The sequence below is a fragment of the Sceloporus undulatus genome, chromosome 2 (assembly GCF_019175285.1).
Source record: "Sceloporus undulatus isolate JIND9_A2432 ecotype Alabama chromosome 2, SceUnd_v1.1, whole genome shotgun sequence".
Classification (NCBI taxonomy): domain Eukaryota; kingdom Metazoa; phylum Chordata; class Lepidosauria; order Squamata; family Phrynosomatidae; genus Sceloporus; species Sceloporus undulatus.
Window position 1 is genome coordinate 232,177,996 of NC_056523.1, and position 22,708 is coordinate 232,200,703.

The following is a 22,708-nucleotide window of genomic DNA, read 5'->3' on the forward strand; positions in this document are numbered from 1 at the left end:
CAGAATTGAAACAACTATTAAGGAAGGCCAAAGATGAAAGTGCAAAAGCATGCTTAATGACCACAGAATTCAACCTAGACAATAAGGAAATCAAATCAAAGATCAAATTGATCACAATGGGGAGAGCAGCTATGAAAGAAATTGCTAAGTAGGTAAAACATACAACTGAGCACTAAAGTCAGAATCATCCAAGCCATAGTATTCCCCATCACCATGTAAGGATGTGAAACCTGGACAGTGAAAAAAGCAGGTAAGGGGAAAAAAATCAACTCATTTGAGATGTGATGTTGGATAAAAGTGCTGAGAATACCATGGACAGCCAAAAAGACAAACAAATGCGTCCCGGAACAGATCAAATCAAAATTCTTCTTGGAAGCCAGGATGATGAAACTGAGGCTTTTCTACTTTGGCCACATCATGAGAAGGCATGACTCACTCGAGAAGACAATAATGCTAAGAAAGGTGGAGGGCAGTAGAAAGAGAACACGACCACATACCAGATGGCTAGACTCAGTTTGGGAGATCTCAGGCATGAATCTACAAGACTTAAGTAGAGCAGTGGAGAACAAAGAGTATTGGAGATGTTTCATCTCCAAGGTGGATGAGTCAGGGCTGACTTGAGGGCAGTTAACAACAATAATCTGGCATTTAAAAAAATAACGTTTAAAACATGAGAAATCTACTTAACAAAACTGTATATTAAAAATCAAATTCAGGACTCATTCATTAGAAGCGCCAAGCATACTTTGAAACAGTGTGTGTTAATGACACTGACTAAATTTTCAAGGTTATTTCTCTATATAGCACTTCTTGGAAAGCTCTGGTAGACATAAAATTTACATCCTTTCCTAGCAACCAACCTTTAACTGACCCAAGTCTGTTCTATCTATCTATCCATCCATCCATCCATCCATCTATCTTAAAACCCTGCACATTAAGAAATGTGACAACTAAGTCTTTTAGAAAAAATACAGTGGGCCCTCCCCAAACACGGAGGAAATGTGTATGCTCAAACCCCATTTGTTTTACTGGGGGAATGCCCCTGTGTTTGGTGCGGTGCGTGCGCCACTGTATTTCCGGCAGCTTAACCTTCTGTGTAAGGCACGCTGTAATAGGACAGAATTGTAAATAGTCCTTAAAGTCATGGTATCCCCTCTTATACACTACTCAGTAATGTTCCAAGATGGAATTTTTATATTCCTCATTATTTGATTTTGTCTGTTAATGTTTATTAATTCTCTACTTCCATCTCCACTGGAACAAATTTATTGTTATTTTGACAATCTTAGAAACCTGTTTTACTGACCAATCTCAGTTTTGCCAAATTTAGCAAGCCTTATCAACTATTCCTCAGTGAACCATTTCTTTTATTCCCCGAGGTGAACCAAAAGTATGTGCTTTTAAAAATCTCTTAAACTGACAAGTTGCCAAGACAATAATAGATAACTAATTCAGAAATTATCAGGATAAGGCAGTGCTTTCAACTGACTTGTCCTGCCTCTGGTCCTCTAGATGTTTTGGATATCCACTCCGATAATTCCAGACTGTTGGTCAAGACTAGCTGAGGCGTCTGGGATCTGAAATTCAGAACAAATGGAGGACCAAAGACTGGGAATCACTGGGATAAGAAAATCATGGTTTATATTTTTTAAAACAGGATTAGAGCCACCATAACAATGTTCCTGGGACTGTTTTTTTATTTTGTAGGATATATTCCCACAATATCTGTAGTGCACTTTTCTCTTTTCCTATCAAGATTTTGCACTTTCTTCAGATGCTTAGGTCTTTTGCTCTCTGACCAACTCAAGGCAAAGCAAAGCTCCAACTCCAACTTCATTTTATCAGTTAATAAATCAAGTTGCCATCAGCCTTAAATGAAATCCTACAAGTTGCAATGTGAATCAATTACTACAATGAGGAAAATGGTGTTGAGCAAAGTAGTTATCCTGAATGTTCGTGGGATGATGACAGTAATTCCCATCTCAAATCTCCACTCTCCTTTTTTGAAATAATGAGATATACAGAACAGAAATCAACCAACATTTCTATTTTGTAATTCCTATCAGGTATCAGATCTGGCTGCAGCAGGCAAGGAAGTACCGGAACCTGACAAAATTCTGTAAATTTACATCTTTCATGCTGCCTTGAGTCCTATGCTGAAAGTAAAGAGGAACTGAAAAATCAATTTATTAATTTTGTGCTATGATTACCGCCCTCAGAAGACTCCAGCATGACAGATTGACCACCCTGCTGCATATAATAGGTGGCATGGAAGACAGAAATAGAAGGTGTTAAAGAGAATCAAATTCAACATTAAAAGAGGACAAATCTCCCAAAACATGACAGGTTGAATTTATAGGATGGTAAGGATCTATTCAGTATCTTTGTAGAGTCTGAAGGAACTAACTCAACCCTAGAGGAAAGGAAGGCTATCTACTGGTGGCCCCCAAATTTCATAGCTAGACCTGCAGGGGGGAAATTGAAAAAATTGGGAGGGAGGTTTTAATCTCCTTCCACAAAGCCATGTTTTCTAAAAATGGGGGTGGGTGGATTCAATAATATTTTCTTTTACAACAACGAATGAAATGTTTAACACAAGGGACACAGAAATTTACTGCCTCTAAATGATTTCTAGAGAGACTTTTATGAAATCACAGAATTGGAAGGGAACATTGAATTGGAAGGGAACACTGAATTGGAAGGGAACACTAGTCCAAACTCCCTACCATCCAGGAATATACTATTGAAGACTCCTGAAAGATGCCCATCTAACCTCTGTTTAAGGCCTTCCAAACAAGAAGGGTCCACCATCATCTGAGGCACTGTATTCCACTGCTGAACAATTCTTACAGCAAAGAGATTTTTTCTAATGATTAGGTGGAATCTCATTCTTGCCATTTGAATGTATTTGTCTTTTCTTACTGCCTTACCAAACGTTATTGCTTTTGCTAGTCAGTCATGTCTTCTCAGGGTATGTCCAAATAGGACATTCTCAATTAAAACATCTTGGCTTCTAGGGAGAGTTCAGGCTTAATTTTCTCTAGGACCTATTTATTTGTCTTTTTAGCAGTTTTTTTTAAATCTTCAGAACTCTTCTCTAGAAGCACATCTCAAGTGAGTTGATTTTCTTCCTCTCACTTTCTTCACTGTCCTACTTTCACCATACAGAGAAACTGGAAATACAATGGAATGGACAGTCCTAACAATCCAGTGATGTTATCCTTACGCTTCAAGATCTTGTCTAGTTTCTTCATAGCTGCCTTTCCAAGCAGTATCTTCTGATTCCTTGGCTGCAGTCTCCATTCTGATTAATGACTGAGCCAAGGTATAGAAAATCTTGAACGATGTCAATGCTTTTATTGTCTACTTTAAAGTTACATTAATCATCTGGGGTCATGATTTTTTTTTAATGTTCAACTGAAAACCTGTCTTTGCAACTATTTTCGCTTTCTCCAGTAAAAGTTCCAAGTCTTCGCTAATTTTTACTAGTAGTATGGTGCCATCTGCATATCTTTAAGGGTGGGTGTTCTTTCTCCCAATTTTCATAGCTCCTTCCTCAAAATCTAATCCTGCTCTGTGTATGACACATTCAGCATACAAATGAAAAAAAGCTAAAATGCAGCCTTGCCTGACCCTCTTGCCAATTGGAAACCATTCAGTTTCTCCATATTCTGTCCTGATGGTAGCCTCTTGTCCTAAGTACAGGGACAAATGTTGCAGCACATCAGTTTTTTTAAGAGCGACCACAGTTTTTCATGATCTACCCATATATACTCGACTATAAGTTGACCTCATGTATAGGTCGAGGTCAGGTTTTGGAGGCAAAATTATGGGTTTTGATATGACCCTTGCATAAGTCGAAGGTAAAACTTAGGGGCATGTAACAAAAGATCTAAATGATGAAGCAAAGGAAAACAATGCCAAGAACCTGCAAAATGATGGCAGGCATAACTGTTTTAACTCATACTAAAGGCTGGATGGAAGAGAGAGTAGAGGGAGGTCAGTGCTTCTAAAACAGATTGCAGTCTTGCCTTATACCAGGGGATCGTTCCCTTTTTAGTAAGAGTTAAAGTATAATATTTACATTTGATCCATGGATAAGTTGACCTGGGATTTGGGGGTCAATTTTTGACTAAAATTTCTAGACTTATACATGAGTATATACAGTACACAATCTGTGCTATTATCTATAGATCATAGGCTGATTTGCTTCTGAAATTTGTTGGCGTGCTCGATTAGCCCACCTATGTTTGTAATATGATTTCTAGTGCTTCTTCCTCTTCTGAACCCATTTTGGACATCTGGCATTTCTCCTTCCATATAAGGGTAAAGTATTTGTTCAACAATTCTGAGCATCAATTTGTTGGCATGGGACATTAATGCAATGGTCCTGTGGTTACTTCAATCTCTGATGTCCTCTCTCTTGAGGAATAGAATGTATATTGAGTGTTTCCAATCTGTGGAAACTTTTGTTTTCTGTATTGGCTGACAGACTTTAGATAAAACTAGAGTAGATTTTCTGTAACCTGAAACAACTCTACTGGTATGCTAATTGTTTCTGGTGATTTCTTTCTCCCAAGTGTTCTGATTGCAGCTTCCACTTTTTTAAGTTCACAAATTCATCTTCAAATGGCTCTTCCCTAAATGAATCCTTTCATCTCTTCTATATATTTCCTCTGTGTATTACTTTCATCTTATTTTAAATTTGCCCTGATAATATGTGTTCCCTTTTTAGTATCCATACTCTTAGTTTAAATTTCCCTTTGATTTCTTGGATCTTGTGGAAGAGGTCCATTGTTCTTTCTTTTTTATTAGCATCTTCCTTTCTCTGCATTGATTATTATAGTAGTTTTCTTTGTCCAAATCTCTGAAAATTGTGTTCAGGATTCCACCCCTGTTTCTGCCACTTTCTACTTTTGCTTCTTGTCTGTCCTTAAGTGCTTGAAGAGTTTCTTCTGTCATCCATAGAGATTCTTCTCTCTTTTGGCTGCAAAGCATCTCTTTGTATTCCTCCCTGACTTCAGTTCAGCATTCTTCTGGCTAGTAGGCTTAATAGCAGAAGGGTGCTGAGGATAATGATGACAGCCAAGACAAAAAAAAAAGGGGGTACTACAACACATCAAGCATAAACTCTCTCTGGAAGCCAGGATGACTAAATTGAGTCTTTGGCTACATCATGAGAAAGCATTATTCATTAGAAAAGAAAAAGGTACCAAAAAAGGTATAGGGCAGTACCAAGATGAAAGAGAGGAACACCATACGCCAGATGGTTAGACTTGATCAGAGAGGCCATGGATCTGAGCCTGCAGGACTTGAGCAGAGCAAAGGAGAAGATGATGACTCTCATTCACATGATTGTCATGAGTCGAGGTGGACGCAAGGGCAGTTAGAAACAACCAAGAGCAAATCTATTTTTTATACAATCTTTAACTATTACAAGGATATTCTTCAGATTGGATTTTGGCACAATGGTTGGTTTACTGTTTTTCTTTAATTCTACTCTAATTCTTGATACTAGCAGTTCATTATCTGTGACACAATCTGCTCCTGTCAGACCTTGATGGACCTCCCCACTACCCCACAGATATCAACAAACACAGAACCTCATGTCCCCTTGTGCCTAATGGCAGCCATGAAACACGAGTAAATCTGCAGATGTCAAGGCCCTACTGGTGATTTCTATACTGTCCATTAAATGATGTCCATGTATACAGTCACCTCTTTACTTGGAGAATGTCTCTGCAATGAACTGAAAATTAAGTCAGTCACTCTCCTGCTTCATTTTCCTACAACCCTTGATTCTTCATGCCAATCGCCTACGATTAACAAGAAGTCCTGTTTTGGCATGTGGTTAATCTTCCCTTTGGTCACTAGCACAAAATCTTTCAATCCCTTCTGCTGCTGCCTCTGTAGTTGGAGCATAAATGTGGACTGATGGGCTTGCCCTGAAGCATTAGTTATTCAGTCAGATTCTGCATTATCCTTTGACTACTTTTGCTAGATCTTTCCTGGCTATTAATGGTACCATTTCTTCTTTAATTTTTATTGCCTGAGCAAAACACTATGTTATTATCTGTCTAAAAATGTCTCATTCCTGTTCACTTTATTTCGCTCATCCCAAATATTGCAATATTAGTATGTTCCATTTCTTGCTTTAGTGTGTCTAACTTCCCGACTCATACTTCTCACATTCCATATTCCTATAATACAGCGGTTCCCAACCTTTGTTGGGTCATGACCCCCTTGTGGCTGGAAGTCCCACTTGGCAGCCCTCCTGATTGGTTGGGAGGCCAGGACGTCCTGCCCCTTCCCGGCCTCCCAACCAATCAGGGAGGCCACCGGCCAGAAGAAGGGGTGGGACCTCCGGCTGGAAAGGCCACTGGAAGCTGCTCCTCCTCCTCCTCCAGCAACAGACAGGCCTCCTCTGGCCTTCCGCCGCTGCTGCTTCCTCTTCTTCCTCACCCCCTCCTCCTCCAGCACCGGCCAGGTCTCCTCTGGAAGCCGCCACCACCTCCTCCCTGATTGGGTGGTGGAGGAGGAGGAGGAGGAGGAGGGGCAAGTCCCAACCTGGCGACCCCCGAGAAAGGGTCAATCAATCCTCGAAGGGATTGCAATCCCCAGATTGGGAACCCCTGCTATAATGCGTGTTGTCCAGCTTCACACTTTCCTTTTACCTCTGAGCATGTCAACAGCTGAACGTTGTTTCAGCTTGAGTCCAGTTTCATCATTAGCCACAAATGTACTCATAGCTATCCTCCAATGTACCCTAGTAGTTTTCTAAGTGTTTCTGGGAATTTCATCTAGCATTATCTCTTTTCATCAGTGGGCTTTCGTGTTAAATTAATCCTTCTGGACAGTACTAACAAGTGTTGACTATGGTGCCACTGCTTTGTGTTTGAAAGACCTTCTACTATTGCCATCTCCCACTACTGCTGAGTAGATGTTTGGAAGAATTAGTCTGGTTTCTCAGCAAAAGCCTGAAATGGAAGACCCTACCAGCAAGAACTGCAACCGTCAGCATAGCCTCTTGCCTCACAGAAGCACGCAATCCCATCACCACAGAAAGGTATTGCCATGGGGAGTGTTTGCTTGGCCTGACTATAATGCCCAGCAACTCTCTGTACATTTCAGGATCATTACTGAATTTTAAAAAAGCCTTGCCATGACTTCTGAGGCTTTTTCCTGCAAGAGAATCATACATTGCTGATCAAGAGAATTGTATGTGACATAAGCTTTGCCTGTATGAAGCCAACTAGTCTCTAAGAAGGGTTGGGGGGGGGGGAAGGTTTAAAAATAAAACCACCAAAACCCCTTAGATTTTGTTTGTTTGTTTAAATCAGATTTTTGCATTAATGTGTAGGACTACAGCAACATAGGACTAAATCAGAAAATTAAGCCGCTAAATGCAACCCAGATGTTATGGCCACTAGTTTAATAATAAATGTTCTTTAAAAAGTGCTCTTTTAAAGCAAGTTGTTTTGTTGAATGTTAATGGAAGGGTTTATTTCTGAATGGCATTTCTTGAACTATATAATAAAGTGATTGAAAATAAGCAAATGACATTGAATACTGGTCAAACAATTGGCAATAAAATGTTAAAGTTAAACTGTTTAAATTTAAACAATCATTGTTTGTCCAGTAAGGGTGTTTAGAAAATAGCAGCAATAGCCAAACTTAAAAAACAGGAATAGTTTTTTTTAAGTAATTTAGTTTAAAGCAACCTGCTTTAAACCAGCCAACACAGCCTCTAGGTTTGTTTTTGCTGACTGTTTTTAAATCAGTATTTCTAAGTTATTTCAAGAACCAGCCATTCTGGGCTCTTTGGTACCTTGATGAATATAGCAGAAACTCACTGGATATTGCAGAAACAAACAAACACAATATTCACATGTACAGTCCTTTCATTATATTACACAGCTTTCACAAGCCTTTTTATATCCATAAATGCCTATGTAGACAAAATGTATGAATGAGCCCTCATTTAGAAATGCTTGAATTTATTTTCAAGTTTTATGACCAGGACCAAAACAGTGTGCATATATGTACACTCGTCCCTCCACATTTGCAGCCTTGATTATTCACAGATTTTATTCCTCTTTAGGAATATCTAGGCCCTCCTGCGCAACTCTATGGTCAACTCTAATGAAAATTCACACTGAATGACCTAGGGATACCTAGAGAGAACACTCCACTAGGCTTTGTAGCTCCTCCAGTGCATTTCTATGGTCAATGTCTGGCAGATGTTGACCACAGAGTTGCACTGGAGGGCCTAAAGATTCAGGTAAAAACATGTTTTTGTTATTTGCTCTTTCCCCACATTCACCGGAGTCCTGTGCCCCTAACCTTAGTGCATGTGGAAGGACATTTGTACTTTTCACAGAGGTACTTTCCCCTCTTCCAGGAACTCAGCACTACTACCTTGATGGCCACCATGGTCAAGGTCTCCAGAACACAATGAGAGATGTGAAGGAACTATCCAGAGCCTTATTGTAATGCATAAATGAAAAATGTAGGTGCTCACACAAAGAGTTGGTGATCCTGTCCTACCGCTACAATAACAAACAAATCAACCAAGTGAAACTTCTTAGTTCATGTCACCTACCTTCACAAATATCATGGGGAGTGTTTGCTTGGCCCGACTATAATGCCTGGCAACTCTGTATACTGTTTCAGGAACATAGTCCAGAACCAAATTAAGGTATACCTCATCTTTCTGGAAAAAGGAGAGAAGAAAGAAATAGAAATTAATAAGGAACTGTATGTAGTATTTAAGAAAGGTGATGGTTTTTAGAAAGATTACAATATGCATCAAGTAATTTTTTAAGCAGAGTTTAGTCTGTCCTTCAAGAAATCAATGCACTAGGATACAAATGGATGATTTTAAATGCCATACCATACTACACATTTTTCCCCACTGAAAAAGAAGCCAGGCAAGAAAATATCATCGTTTTCAATCATCATATTGCTGCCGGTGTGTGTTTTCAAGTCATTTCTGATTTACGGTGACCCTAATGAGACCCTATCACGTGTTTTTCTTGGCAAACTTCTTCAGAGGGGGTTTGCCATTGCCATCTGTTCAGAGAATACGACTTGAACAAAATCACCCAATGTGTTTACATAGTTGAGCTGGCATTCAAAACTTGGTCTCCAAACTCATAGTCCAACTCTCAACCTACTAAATCACACTGGAATATTACAACTTGTGAAAAAAGTGGGGTTTTTTGGTTCTAAAAACATCCTATTTAAAAACATATACAGTTACATTGTGTGCTAAAATACTAAATTACAAGGGGGAAAGGGAGAAGCAAAGAGGTATGAATAGCTTTGTTGGGACATGATGCTTATAGAAAAGTTAGATACTGTAAAGCACCAATACGATTTAATCAGAAACTGTAAGCAATAACACAGAATACATGAAGTTATGAGTTCTTAATCAACTGCTATTTACAATTATACTTTACACAACAAGATTTAAGTGTAGCACTAAAATCCTATTTCCATAGGCATATGCAGTGCTTCCTTCCCTCGTGGGGGATCTGTTCTGGACCGCCCGTGTAAGGGAAAAATTGTGTATGCTGGCGCCCCATTGAAAATAATGGGGCACATGCACTCAGTGTGCATGCCATTCATTACATTCTCCCACGGCTTCAGCGTATGCTCAAAGCCACAGAAGTCAAGCCCATGTATGGCGCAGACTCACTGTATACCCTCCATATAAACACTTCTTCTTAGTTTGCTGGTGTATGGGGTATACTCCACACCACACAACACTTTAACATTATTCAGCTTCCTGTTTCTTTGGAAACACAAGAATTACCAGATGAAGGAGGTGTGGTACATTAGCTGCTATTCAAATGGTCACCCCTTCCCCAGAGCTACCAACCCAACTAATTCGTGGTTAGCGGCCCAGGGGGGACCGGCGGTAACGACATTGTTACGCCGGATAATTAACACCTCTTTGAGGGATGGGCGATTTCCATCGGATCTTAAATTGGCCATCGTAAAACCGATCCTAAAAAAGCCCTCCCTCGACCCCCTGGTACATAATAATTATCGGCCAGTCTCGCTGCTACCATTTTTGGGGAAGGTGATCGAGAGGGCGGTTGCGATCCAGCTTCAGGCGGTCTTGGATGAAACGGATTATCTGGACCCATTTCAAACTGGCTTCCGGGCGGGTCACGGGGTTGAGACGGCCATGGTCGCCTTGGTCGATGATCTCCGTCTGAGCATCGACAGGGGAAGCGTGTCCCTGCTGGTGCTCTTGGACATCTCAGCGGCTTTCGATACCATAGACCATGGTATCCTTCTGGGACGCCTGGCAGAGGTGGGGATCGGGGGCACTGCGCTCCAGTGGTTCCGGTCCTACCTCACCGGGAGGTCCCAGATGGTGCAGCTGGGAGACGTGTGCTCCAGCGAGCGGGCCCTTAAAACTGGGGTCCCTCAAGGAGCCATTCTGTCTCCCATGCTATTCAACATTTACATGAAACCGCTGGGAGAGATCATCCGGAGACATGGGGCGCGGGGTTATCAGTACGCTGATGACACCCAGATCATTTTCTCTATGTCTCCAACTGATGCAGTGACTGGGGATGGCGTCTCTCCTCTTGTGGCCTGTCTGGAGTCAGTAATGGGCTGGATGAGGAAAAACCGACTCAAACTAAATCCAGAGAAAACGGAGGTACTAGTGATAGGTTCCCCCGGTCCAGGAATGGCGGTGGTTCCACCTGTCCTGAACGGGGTCACGCTCCCTGTGAAGGACTCCGTGCGCAGTCTGGGAGTGCTTCTTGATTCGTCGCTCCATCTGACTGCTCAGGTGAACGCGACGGTCAAGAGCACTTGCTACCAGCTTCGGCTGATTCGCCAGCTGCGCCCATACCTGGACCGGAGGGATCTAGAAACTGTTGTACATGCTCTGGTAACTTCGAGATTGGACTTCTGCAATGTACTCTACATGGGGCAACCCTTATACCAAACTCGGAAGCTCCAATTGGTACAGAATATGGCTGCCCGGCTGGTCACTGGTGTCTCCAGGACCAGCCACATAACACCTGTACTTAAAGATCTTCACTGGCTGCCTATTCGCTTCCGAGCTCAATATAAGGCGTTGGTTATCACCTATAAAGACCTAAATGGCTTGGGCCCAGGATTTCTAAAGGACCGCCTCTCCCCGTACAATCCGCCTCGCACCCTCAGAACATCTGGGCAGCAATTGCTGAAGGTGCCGGGGGCCAGGTTAGCTTCTACCTCTAGAAGAGCCTTTTCCACAGCTGCCCCCGCCCTTTGGAACACGCTGCCCACGGAGCTCCGCTCATCTTCCACCCTGGCCCAATTTAGGAAGGACCTCAAGACCTTCCTATTCAAGCAGGCATTCCCCGACTAAATATCCTGTGGGCCTCCCTCCTCTTCCGTGGCCATGAGGATGGGCTATCGGGGCCTTTATTTTATTGTTATTTTAGATTTGTATTGCTGTTGATATGTTTTTAAAATTGTACTTGTTTGCACTTGTTGCACATTGTAAGCCGCCCTGATCTTTTTGGAAGGGCGGGATATAAATAAAGATTTTATTATTATTATTTATTATTAATCTCTACATCCAGACAGTGAATCGTCAATCTTTCTTCTTTTTGTAAATTTCTCCTGAAAATCATTCTCTCTCCTTGCCACTGCTTGTTCACTGAATGGTGAGACAATCTCTAAGAGACTCAAATTTCTGCATGCCTTTCCAAACTCACCTTCTCTCCACTGGAGTAAAAGAAATAACGCAATCTGACAATGTTACAGTGGTCGAGTTTCCTCATAATCTGAAGCTCTCGATTCTGAAAGAGAGAAGAGTATTTGATAGGTCATTTTTCAAGGGATATAGGATCTTGTATGACTGAGAGCTCAAATACTAGAAATAATTCATTCAGTTAGTTCCTTAAACAATTATGAAAGAAACTCAATTGTTTCTTAGGCAATTATTAGTGAACATACTTCTAAGCATGGTTTGCCTTTTACTGAGACAACAAATGATACAACAAAATGACAGGCTGCTTACCTGTAACTGTAGCTTGAGTGGTTATCTGTGAACTCACAAATAAGTTATCCTGTGCCTGCACAGTACATCATTTAGATTAGGCAACCCCTGTGAAAGGGTCGTTTGACCCCCAAAGGGGTTGGGACCCACAGGTTGAGAACTGCTGTTCTAGGACATTACAGAAGCATTTTTGGGGTAGCCCCATCCACCTGCAGAAACCCTATATAAAGGCTTTCCCACTGAAAATGCCAGTTCCATTGGATGCTGATGCAGCAATCCAAAAGATAGGTAGGACGAATGATAAGAGGATGGGTAGGGTTTTGTGAGTTCACCAATAACCACTCAAAGAAGTACAGTTATAGGTATGCAACATGTCCTTCCTTGTGGTCTTTGTGAATCACACAAAAAGACTAGCAAGCTACCAAAAGAGGAGGTGGGAGTGTCACTGCAAACCAATCAAAGGTTCACTTACATCAGACAATGCAAGAAATCAAATATGAGTCTAACATCCCCTAACCCATATAAGGGAATATAAAAGTACAACACGTTTCAGAAGACAGAAACAAGCGGAAACATCAATACACAGTAGAAAACCAGGTTTCAGAAAACAGAATTGTCCTGAAACATCAATAATTCAGTCAAGATATTGAGGAATATAGTACAGATCTCCCAAAAGCAGTATCAGTTTGAGACCTCAAGTCTGTTCTGCAATGAATCATTGGCTATGACCAGGTAGCATGATGACAAATGCCCTTAAGAGGTATGCCAGCCAAAAAAGCAGAAGATGTGACAACAGACCACATGGAGTGGGCTTGAATTCGATTGAGAAGGTCATTCTAAGCCAGCTCATAAGCGAGGCATATAGCCAACAGATCTCACTTTGAGAAACGCTGCAATGAAATCAGCAGTCCTTTCTTTGCTGAGAGTTGCACACAAACAATTTTTGTGAAGTCAGAAAGCCAAAGTCCTGTTCTCAGAGAAGACCAAAGCCCTCTACATGTCAAGACAGTGCAGCTTCCTCTTGAATGCAGAAGTGAAGTTCTTCACAAAATCTGGAAGAACAATCTCTTTGTTGCCATGGAAAACAGACACTACTTTGGACAGAAAGGTAATATCAGCTTTCCACGCGGCTCAACTGTGGTGAAAATTCATGTATGGACGGTCCACATGGAAAGCACAGTTTGCTTGGCAATCATGATCGTAATCAGGAAAGCCATCTTCCAAAAACCAACTTAAGAGATCACAAATAGCCATGGGCTTGAAGAGCTTCCCACAAAGCTGGCTCAAGAGAAGTTCCAAACTCCACCTTAGTATCGGGCCTAAAACTGGAGAATAGAGCTTCTTGTAGCCCTTTAAGAACCTTCGCATGAGAGACTCAAGAAAACAGGAAGACTTCCAAAGCAGCTGAAAGTTTGAAGAAACTGCAGCGAATTTGATGGATCGATGACAGACAGAAGCCTTTGGATGAAAATGGGAGCAGGAAATCAAGTACATGCCCAGTACTGGTTTCAGAAGGGTGAATGTGAAGATGATTCAAGACGTCTTGAAACTTCCTCCTTTTACAAGCACCTATGAAAGGTCAATGTCAAGGATAATGTCCCTGACAACAACAGGGAAGGAGGGTAGTGAACAATCCTCCATGCCACAGTACAGGGTAAGGAGATCAGATCTGCATGGAAGACGAATGTAGACCCTTCAAGTTAAATGGAGAAGAGGGTTGAATGACAGCTGCTGGGGCCACCATGGCATGATCAGGATGCAAGCCCTAGTGGAGTTTGGCTATTATCCTCATGAGAATAGGGAAGTAAAAAAGGCATACATGGGGATGTGTCCCTAATTAAACAAGAAGGAATCTCAGTGCCACTTCCCCCATCGACTCCGGAAACAAAGTCCTTGCATTAAGTATTCATCATGGATGCTAAGAGGTTCACTACTGAAGTGCCCCAATGACAAAGGATTTGTACCAGAGCCTCAGAATGGAATATCCATTCATGTGATGAATTTGATGTCCTGTTGAGCATGTCTGTCAAGATGTTGTCTTCTCCAGGAAGAGCGACACTATGACCATGATGCTTTTGTCATGCATTTTGTCAAGCATGTCTTGATAGCACCCAGCCAGAATCTTGCCACTGCAATCTGCTACATGGTAGAAGGAAGGTAGCTCAGCTAACCTATAGGCTTCAGACTGGAGCAACACCCCTCTCTGATTTCCCAACTTATTGAGGAAGGGAGAAAGTATATTCTCCCAGAGCAATAGTGACACACACCTATAGGTAGTTAGAGATTTCACAAATAAGGGATAGAGAGGAGTAACACTTTCTGCCCATTGCGTACAAATTTTTATCCTCTGTCAATTGGTGTTGAATGTAGTTTGTGTGACACATGGGAATGTGGTGCATTCAAAATTATTGAGTTTGGCTTTGGTGTTGACTAAACCAAGGTACGTCAGGGTCTTGAACCAAGGCTTCAATTCTCTTGGATGTGAATGGTACAGTAGACGGAGTTGCCCAAGATTTGCGGATGACCTGTTCAAGGCATAGAAGTATGGGCCGAGCAGCCAGAACAGTAGCCTGAGTCTAGACACAATTTCTGTTTGCGGCTATGTTACTATTTTCATCTGATCTATAAATGCCTTCACATCATCTGTAAGAGAGGAAAGATCTACTCCATCCAACAGCATTGGAAATTTCTGTATCAGAATGATGTCCAAATTCCAAAGACAAGGTTCTCAAGAGCAAAGGCTGAGATTACCGTATATACTCGACTATAAGTCAACCATGTACAAATCAAGGGCAGGTTTTGAGGGCAAAATTGTGGATTTTTCTTATGACCCTTGGATAAATCAAGGGTAAAACTTAGGGACATGCAACAAAGGATCTAAATGATGAAGCAAAGGAAAACAATGCAAAAAGAACCTACAAAATTATGGCAGGCATAACTGCTTTGGCTCACATTATAGGCTGGATGGAAGAGATAGCAGAGGTAAGGTCAGTGCTTCCAGGACAGATTGCACTTTTGCCTTTCACCTGGGGATGGTTCCCTTTTTAATAAGAGTTAAAGTATACTATTTACAGTGATCCATGGATACGTCGGCCTAGGTTTTTGGGGTCAATTTTTTGACTAAAACTTCTAGACTTATACACGAGTATATACAGTAAGCCTGTAGCTCTACCTGAGAAGATAAAGCAATTTGAGATGGTTGCTTCACAAAGGACTGAACAGGCTGGGTTCCAGATAAGGCAGGTTCCTCATACATCACCAGTGAGATCTCCTACAAGGCAAGCATGTACTCAAGAGTGATTATGATTCTAACAATACTGTGGGCAAGTATGATAGCAAGTACAAACCAAGTCGTAATCACACAGGTAGTGACAACAGTAGGCCTGAGAGCTTTTGTTAATGGGAATACTGTACAAAGATTCCATCAGAATGGACCTCAAATGCCTCCACTCATGACGCCATAGCATATATGACACTGGTACCTACAATACTGAGTGCCAATACCAATGAGATTTCCAAGACTGATACCCTGAATTTGAGGAGTCGAAATTAGTGGAAGGAGAGCAAGATCTAAATTGTTGGTTGCTTTGGTTTCAATCTGGTGGAGAGGGCAGACAATACAATGGTTTAGCAGGAAGCATTCCCAAGTGAACAGCTGAAAGGAAGCAAGTGTGATGGAAACTTTCACAATCAGAGATGACTCTAGGATTTAACCCCCAGAAATGTTCTCTGCCTGGGGCTTCTGAGTAAGACATAAAAGGGAGTCTCTTTGAGAAGTAGACCCAGTCACATGAGAATGAGCAGGAGAATCACAGAATTTGAAGAGACCACAAGGGCCATCCAGTCCAATCTCCTGCCATGCAGGAACACACCATCAAAGCACTCCTGACAGGTGGCCATCCAGCCTCTGTTTAAAAACCTCCAAAGAAGGAAACTCCACCACACTCTGATGGAGTGTCTTCCACTGTCAAACAGCTCTTACTGTGAAGAAGTTCCTCCTAAAGTTGAGATAGAATCCCTTTTCCTGTAGTTTGAATCCATTGCTCCAGGTCCTGTTTTCTGGAGCAGCACAAAACAAACGTGCTTCGTACTCAATATGACAATCCTTTGAATATTTAAACATATCATATCACCTCTTAACTTCTTCTTCTACCCAGCTTCCAAGTCCCTCCTTATAAGGCATGGGTTTCCAAACATTGCCTAATTTTCCTTAGGGATGAAAGAAAACTGGGATCTAGACCAGTTGTGTCTGAATGACCGAAAATCGCAAGAAAAGGGAAAGGACCAGGCAAGATGAAAACTCTGGGACTGTTTATCCTGGTGTTTAATTTTTTTTCTTGGGCTTTGAAGGTGTGGCCTTCTACTAGCCTTAGTCTCAACGAGGATATCCTTGAGAGCCTCTTCACCAAACAGGAGGGAGCCAGTGTAAGGGACCATAGCTAAGCTGGACCTGGACTGGGAGTCAGTGTTCCAAAGTGCCTTAGTAAATAAAGCATCTAGCTACAATAGTTGCTGTGATGGGAGAGGGCAGAAGAGGTAGGAGTATCTCTGGTAGAATCAGCTACCAAGGCTAAGGATTTATAAATCTCAAACAATCGCTTGTGAAGGGATTTTGCATCCAGGTCTGAGATTCAAAAATATTTTATACCCAGAGCACAGTAACTCTATGAGATATACTGTGGAAGAGACAAAAACTGATAGTGCAGAAGTGTAATTAGAACATTTAAGGGAGGGGTCTTTAAAAGCAGAGTCCCTAAGGGGGAGAGCATGGGTCAAAATAGCAGAAATGGTCCAGCAATGAGAGCAGACTTTAGTAAGTTCATCGCTTCTGATAGAAGGGTGTACAGATTTTGAGCCACATTTGTCCCTTTTCTGCCCTGTAGAGGAGAGGACCTTTCTGATTTTAGTAAGACACTGAAATCACAGGGAAAAGGAGCCACTCATGAGGAGATCATAGCTGCTACATGGCTGGATTGCTCAGTGGTCAAGAGCAACTGTGAGAGTCAGACTGGGGCTCTTGGCAGCCTATAGCTGTTATAGCCTTAGAGGGGAGGGAGACAAACTCATTTTTGTTAAAATGTCTTTGTGGAATTATCATCCTGCTCTCCAGACTCTGACCAGTCACTTTGGTCTGAGTCAGATAAATCTTTGACAGTGGAATGGAAAGAAGTCATCTCACTATCTCTGAGAGGAGCCCCTCTTCCTGGGGAAGGGGGAGCAGACTCCTCATTAAGAGAAATGGCCTGATTGGTCTAGCATGTAATTGCCTTTGGTCTTTCCATGATTCCTGGGGAAAACAAGGGGTGCTTGGGTTGTGGAGGTAGAAGGGCCCAGAGAAGGAACTAGGTTCTTTTGAGGAGTGGGATTACAGTACAGCCTACCATGGGCATGGTGGTGGTGGTGGGCTGGTGCAGCCCACTGAGTTCCTGAGCCATCATGGAGGAAAATAGTTTGAGCCATGCACTCTGATCCATAAAAGTCACAGCAACTGACAACGGCATAGGTATTGTTGATTCAAAATGGCCACCACCATGTGGGTGAGCACATGCTTGCTTTTTAGAAGGCTGCTACTAAGGAATAACCCTGTTTATAAAGGTTTCTTTGGTCTTATCTTGGGTAGTACTGGAGAGTTCTGAAAGAGAACCTGCCTTTTCTAAATGCTGAAAAGATGTATTATAAGAAATTAAAGTAATGTCCTCCTCCAAAACAAATGCCTCTGTGATTTGCAATCGGCACTCCAGTGGCTGGAGAAACAACAAAACGGAGGCACAAGGGGGGAAGTGAGGGATGAGGAACTCAAAGAAAGGGGGAAAATGTAGCCAAAGAAAGATGGTGGAGCTTGCTTATGACTGAAGAGGATGAGCTAGGGATCAGGATACTGAATCACTCAAATTAATGTTAAGATCCCTTGCCTTGCTTGGGTGGTGTCTGAAATTAACCCATTCCTAGATGGCTCCTTCTCCACTGGCTAAGAATTTAAAAGCTCTCTTCTAAAAATCGGAATTGTATTCATATTACATTTCACATACACTAACCAACCAATCTGCTGCATGCGCAATCACAACAGTTAGAAGAGTGGGTTTCTCCCTTACATTTCCAAGTCATTGTTAACATGCACTGTCCTGTCAGCCTAAGATGAGAAAGATGCGTTTTCCAAAGGAGGGAGAAGATACACAGATTTATGGAACAGCCATTGGAGCCATACAGGGCAGGGGGTGATATGGAGGGAGGAAACAACTACAATACCAAGGAAGAGGGGAGCAAAGGGTGCTTGTTGTTCCATAACTGTCTCCCAGCTCAAATAGCGCAGATAGCCTTGCTGACAGCCTCCACCCTCATGGGGTGAAAATGCTGCTGTTGAATGCTAGGATGGTGAATGGTAGAACAGCTGCCATTCAAGACTTGATCCTAGATGAACATGCTGACCTGGCAGGTATTACAGAGACCTGGTTGGATGAGACTTGGGAGATAGGGTTAATCTGTCTCAGCTTTGCCCAGCTGGATTCTCTGTGAAGCAGCAGGCAAGACCTGATGGGCAGAGAGGTGGGGTTGCAGTAGTCTATCATGATTCCATCCTCCCTGGCCAGATGCCAACTCCCACAGTCTACTGATTTTGAGTGTGTATACCTAAAGGTGGGTAGCCAGGATAGAATAGGGTTTCTATTGGTCTACTGCCCATCACATTGCTCAACAGTCTCCCTTCCCTTCCTGAGCTAGCAGGTATGGACTCAGGGTTGGTGCTGGAGTCCGAGTGGCTACTAGTACTGGAAGACTTCAACAGACATGCTGAGGCTGTCTTGTAGGGAGCAGCTCAGGACTTCCTGACCTCCATGACAACCATAGAATCTTTCATTCAATGTCTATAAAAACACTTTAATACAAGGCCTTGAGATTCCAGCTCTTTGCTTGATTTCAATCGGCTTTGGTTATTTTCTATTATCAACAAGTCTTTATGTCAACCATTTTTCTTTTACATATATTTCTATCTTAAAAAAACCTCTACAAGACAGCACCAAAGAGGTAGTCTTGAATAAAATCTGACTATATATCTATTCCTAATCTGCAATAATGACTGTCTCAGATAATGGTTATTAAAGTTAGAACCTAGCAAAGATGTGGACAAAGAGTTTGAAATTGAAGGTGAGTTACGAATTGTGATTTAGGGAAGAATTTTTATAAAATGATGCAGTGATAGGTTATCAAAAATTTATAGGAACAACTCAAATAAATGTTGGAAATGTAATCAAAAGATAGAGACTTTTAAAAAAATATGCAGTGGGCGTGTGATACTGGACACAGATGCACTGTATGTTGGAAGACATTTTTAAAGATACAGTTAAAGCCATATATATATAGGGGGGGGGCTTGGAATGCTGGATGATCAAATTGTGAATAAGCATGAATAGTCAGTATAAGGGATGCGGTGGCTAAGTGGTTAAGATCCCAATTCTGAAGATCACAAGATCGAAAAGTTGACAGTTCGGAGCCCAGGTGCCACATGATGGGGTGAGTTCCCATCACTAGTCCCAGCTTCTGCCAACCTAGCAGTTCGAAAGCATGCAAAAAGCAAGTAGATAAATAGGTACCCCATCTGTGAGAAGTTAACAGTGTTCTGTGTAGTCATGCTGGCCACATGACCACAGAGTCGTCTTCGGACAACACTGGCTCTATGGCTTAGTAACCGATATGAGCACTGCCCCCTACAGTTGGTTCATGTCAAGGGGAAACCTTTACCTTTACCTTTATGAATGGTCATTACAATATATAACAGCAGCAAGAGTAATATATGCTCAAAAAGATGGAAGATTACTGCTATACCTGCACAAAAGGACTGATTGATGATGGTGACTAAACTTGCTGAAATTGACAATATTGATCAAAGATTAATCTTTGAGCCAACTTATGAAAAACTGGGAAATATTACTTATTTGCCATTACACTGGTGCTATGAATCAACAATAGATTTTGTTAAATAAACAGAATTTGTATATTGTGGAAGCACAAATATGTATCATATAATGGAAGTACAGTAAATAGTGGCATATACCAAGTAGTTAGACAGGCAAAGTTAGTAGAATTGGTTAGTTTTAACTTAGTAGTTTAAATACACACACACACACACACACACTCATATATAATAATTGCTTTGTGATTGTGTTTATGCAAAACTGTAAATTATCTAAGAATCTACACTCCACGTATCTGCAAATAAACATGTTTTAATAATTATATCAAGAAGTTACTATGCAGTGTTGTTTAGGAAATCTCTGAAGGAAAAATTGGATTGACTGAACATCAATCTACTTCTCTAAATACCTACATAAATCATTAATACATCTGAATACATCAAGTTTTTATGACAAAAAATGGAATCACTAAATCAATCAAGTTTTTAGTTCCTGTAGTTAATATATAATAGGCTTAAAAGTATACGGTCAAAGGAAAAGCATTACATGTTCAAGTGGAACCTTTAACTTTTTTGCTCTCTATCTGACATAAAAGTACAAGTGTAGCACTGGAATATCAATGTTAGATAAAAATTCTCTGGAGGAAAATGAACCAGAAGAAGTCAATACCAAGAACAGTCTTGTTTTTCTCACCTTAAATCTCTTGTCTTGTAGAACTTTCTTAATGGCAACCATCTCTCCCGAATCACAGAGTTTGGCTTGATACACAACACCAAAAGATCCATTCCCAATCACTTTGGTGTCTGTATAACTAACTTCTTGAGGCCTGTCTGGCCCTTGTCCAGGGGTGGCTACAACTGTGGTCACTTTGCTGCCATCTTTATCTCCTGAAACAACAAAAACAAAGTGGTTAGCAAGAGTAAATTCAAGGCAGAAAAGAAGAATATTCAAGACAAATGTCCGAAACACACTGCAGAAATAATCCAGTTTGAGACCACTTTAACTGCCCTGGGTCAGTGCTAAGGAATCCTGGGAATTGTAGTTTATTGTGGCACCAGATCTCTCTGATAGAGAAAGCTAAATGTCTCACAAAACTACATTTCCCAGAATTCTCTAGCATTGTGCCAGGGTAGTTAAAGCACTCTAAAACTGGATTATTTCTGATATGTATTTTGGATCAAAGTTTAATATGCCTTCCATATGGAAAAGAATATTACAGTCGTTCGTCGTCCCTCTGTTTTCGCAGGGCATCCATTCCAGACCCACCCACCCCCCGCAAAAACGGAAATCCACCGATATTCAAATCTTAATTCATCATCTCTGACATCATTTAGGATTGCACCCTTGCATATTATTTTTCAGTATCAGAAAACATTTTACTAGACAACTATGAAAATATCTGGAACTCAACTGAAACTGCACAAAAATACAACAACCAAATATGGAAAGATCTACCCAACTGATTACAGAAAATCAGGCTTCAGTAGTTAAAACTCAGAAAGCCTTTATTTAAGAAACAATGGCACGTTACAGACCGCCCCTTTGAGGTGGCCTGTAGGCGCTGCTTTCCCGGTGTATCGGGGCCTCAGCTGCCAGACCGGCAGCGTCCAAGGCCCCGATTCTCCGCTTTCCAGGCTGCGGGGAAGCGGCAAAAGGCCGCTTCCCCACAGCCTGGAAAGGGGTGTCCTTGGGGCTTCAAGCCCCAAGGACACCCCGCAGCGGCGAGGAGGAGGAGAAAGGGGCCGCTTGGCCCCTTTCTCCCTTGCGTCACTGGGCACAGCCATCTAAAGGCTGCGCCCAGCGACACAAACCAGGAAGGAGCTCTGAAACGGAGCTCCTTCCTGCTCCGTGGAAAGGGCGCACTAAGTGCCCTGGCATGGAGCGACGACGTCACGTCCGCGCCACCCCGTATAGAGGCGGCGCAGTCGTGACGTCATCATGACGGCCCCCATGTGGAAGGGGCACCGCTATTTTGTACAAACTCAGTCCGTACAGTACTAGGGTCAGGGGCGTCCTGAAGTGACGCCCTTTTTAACCCTAGTACGGATTGAGTCCGTACTTAAAGGCCCATCTGTAACGGGCCAATATATCCAGTCCAATGATGTTCAGTACAATTCAGAACTGATCAGCAAACATTAAAACTGCCTAACTAAACTACATACAATTTCAAACTTTAGGCAGGCCTAATTCTAATTATTTACAATAAACACAATTTCCCACACTTTCCTATATCAGTCCCCCTCCCCTATCTTTGCTGTTACAACAGAATTCTTTCACAGAAATAACCTTGACCAGGCTTGGCTCCTGCCTGTCTGCCTGCTTCCCTTCCAGTATTATCTTAGCACCTGGGTATGAAATCACCACTGACCTAGCAATTCCAATTTTTACTCTATAACCCATCACACCTAATTCCCATTATTTTACGACAGGCAAGTTGTCTATGCAACTCCTGGCACAGATGTTACTTTACAGACATTGTATACTGGAAGGCATTATTTCTTCAGATAGGATTGCAAGACTCATTCCCACTTTATTTTGTTCCTGAAATATTTACAGCCACATCATGTTTTCTTGTTCATACAATTCATTTCTTTCATATAATCATAGTTCTATGAAAGGATGATGAACTTATGGACTAGCCTCACATAACATGTCAACAGGCAATAACAGCACCATTATCTTCTGAGTGACAACATTAAGTCCATTTTATATTATCTTTTTAAATTCTCTCTCTCTCTCTCTCTCTCTCTCTCTCACACGCACACACACACACACACACACACAC

At 41.8% G+C, this 22,708-nt stretch overlaps 1 protein-coding gene across 1 annotated transcript in view; it reads right to left on the minus strand.

Annotated features, from left to right (window-relative positions):
* GSK3B (glycogen synthase kinase 3 beta) overlaps positions 1-22,708 on the minus strand; it is a 107,274-nt gene that overhangs the window by 49,107 nt on the left and 35,459 nt on the right. Inside the window, exons 5-7 of the mRNA XM_042447743.1 lie at positions 20,617-20,810; positions 11,733-11,816; positions 8,603-8,713 (exon numbers count right to left, since the gene is read on the minus strand). Of these exons, the coding sequence (XP_042303677.1) occupies positions 8,603-8,713; positions 11,733-11,816; positions 20,617-20,810 (389 nt within the window). The remainder of the gene's footprint in view (positions 1-8,602; positions 8,714-11,732; positions 11,817-20,616; positions 20,811-22,708) is intronic.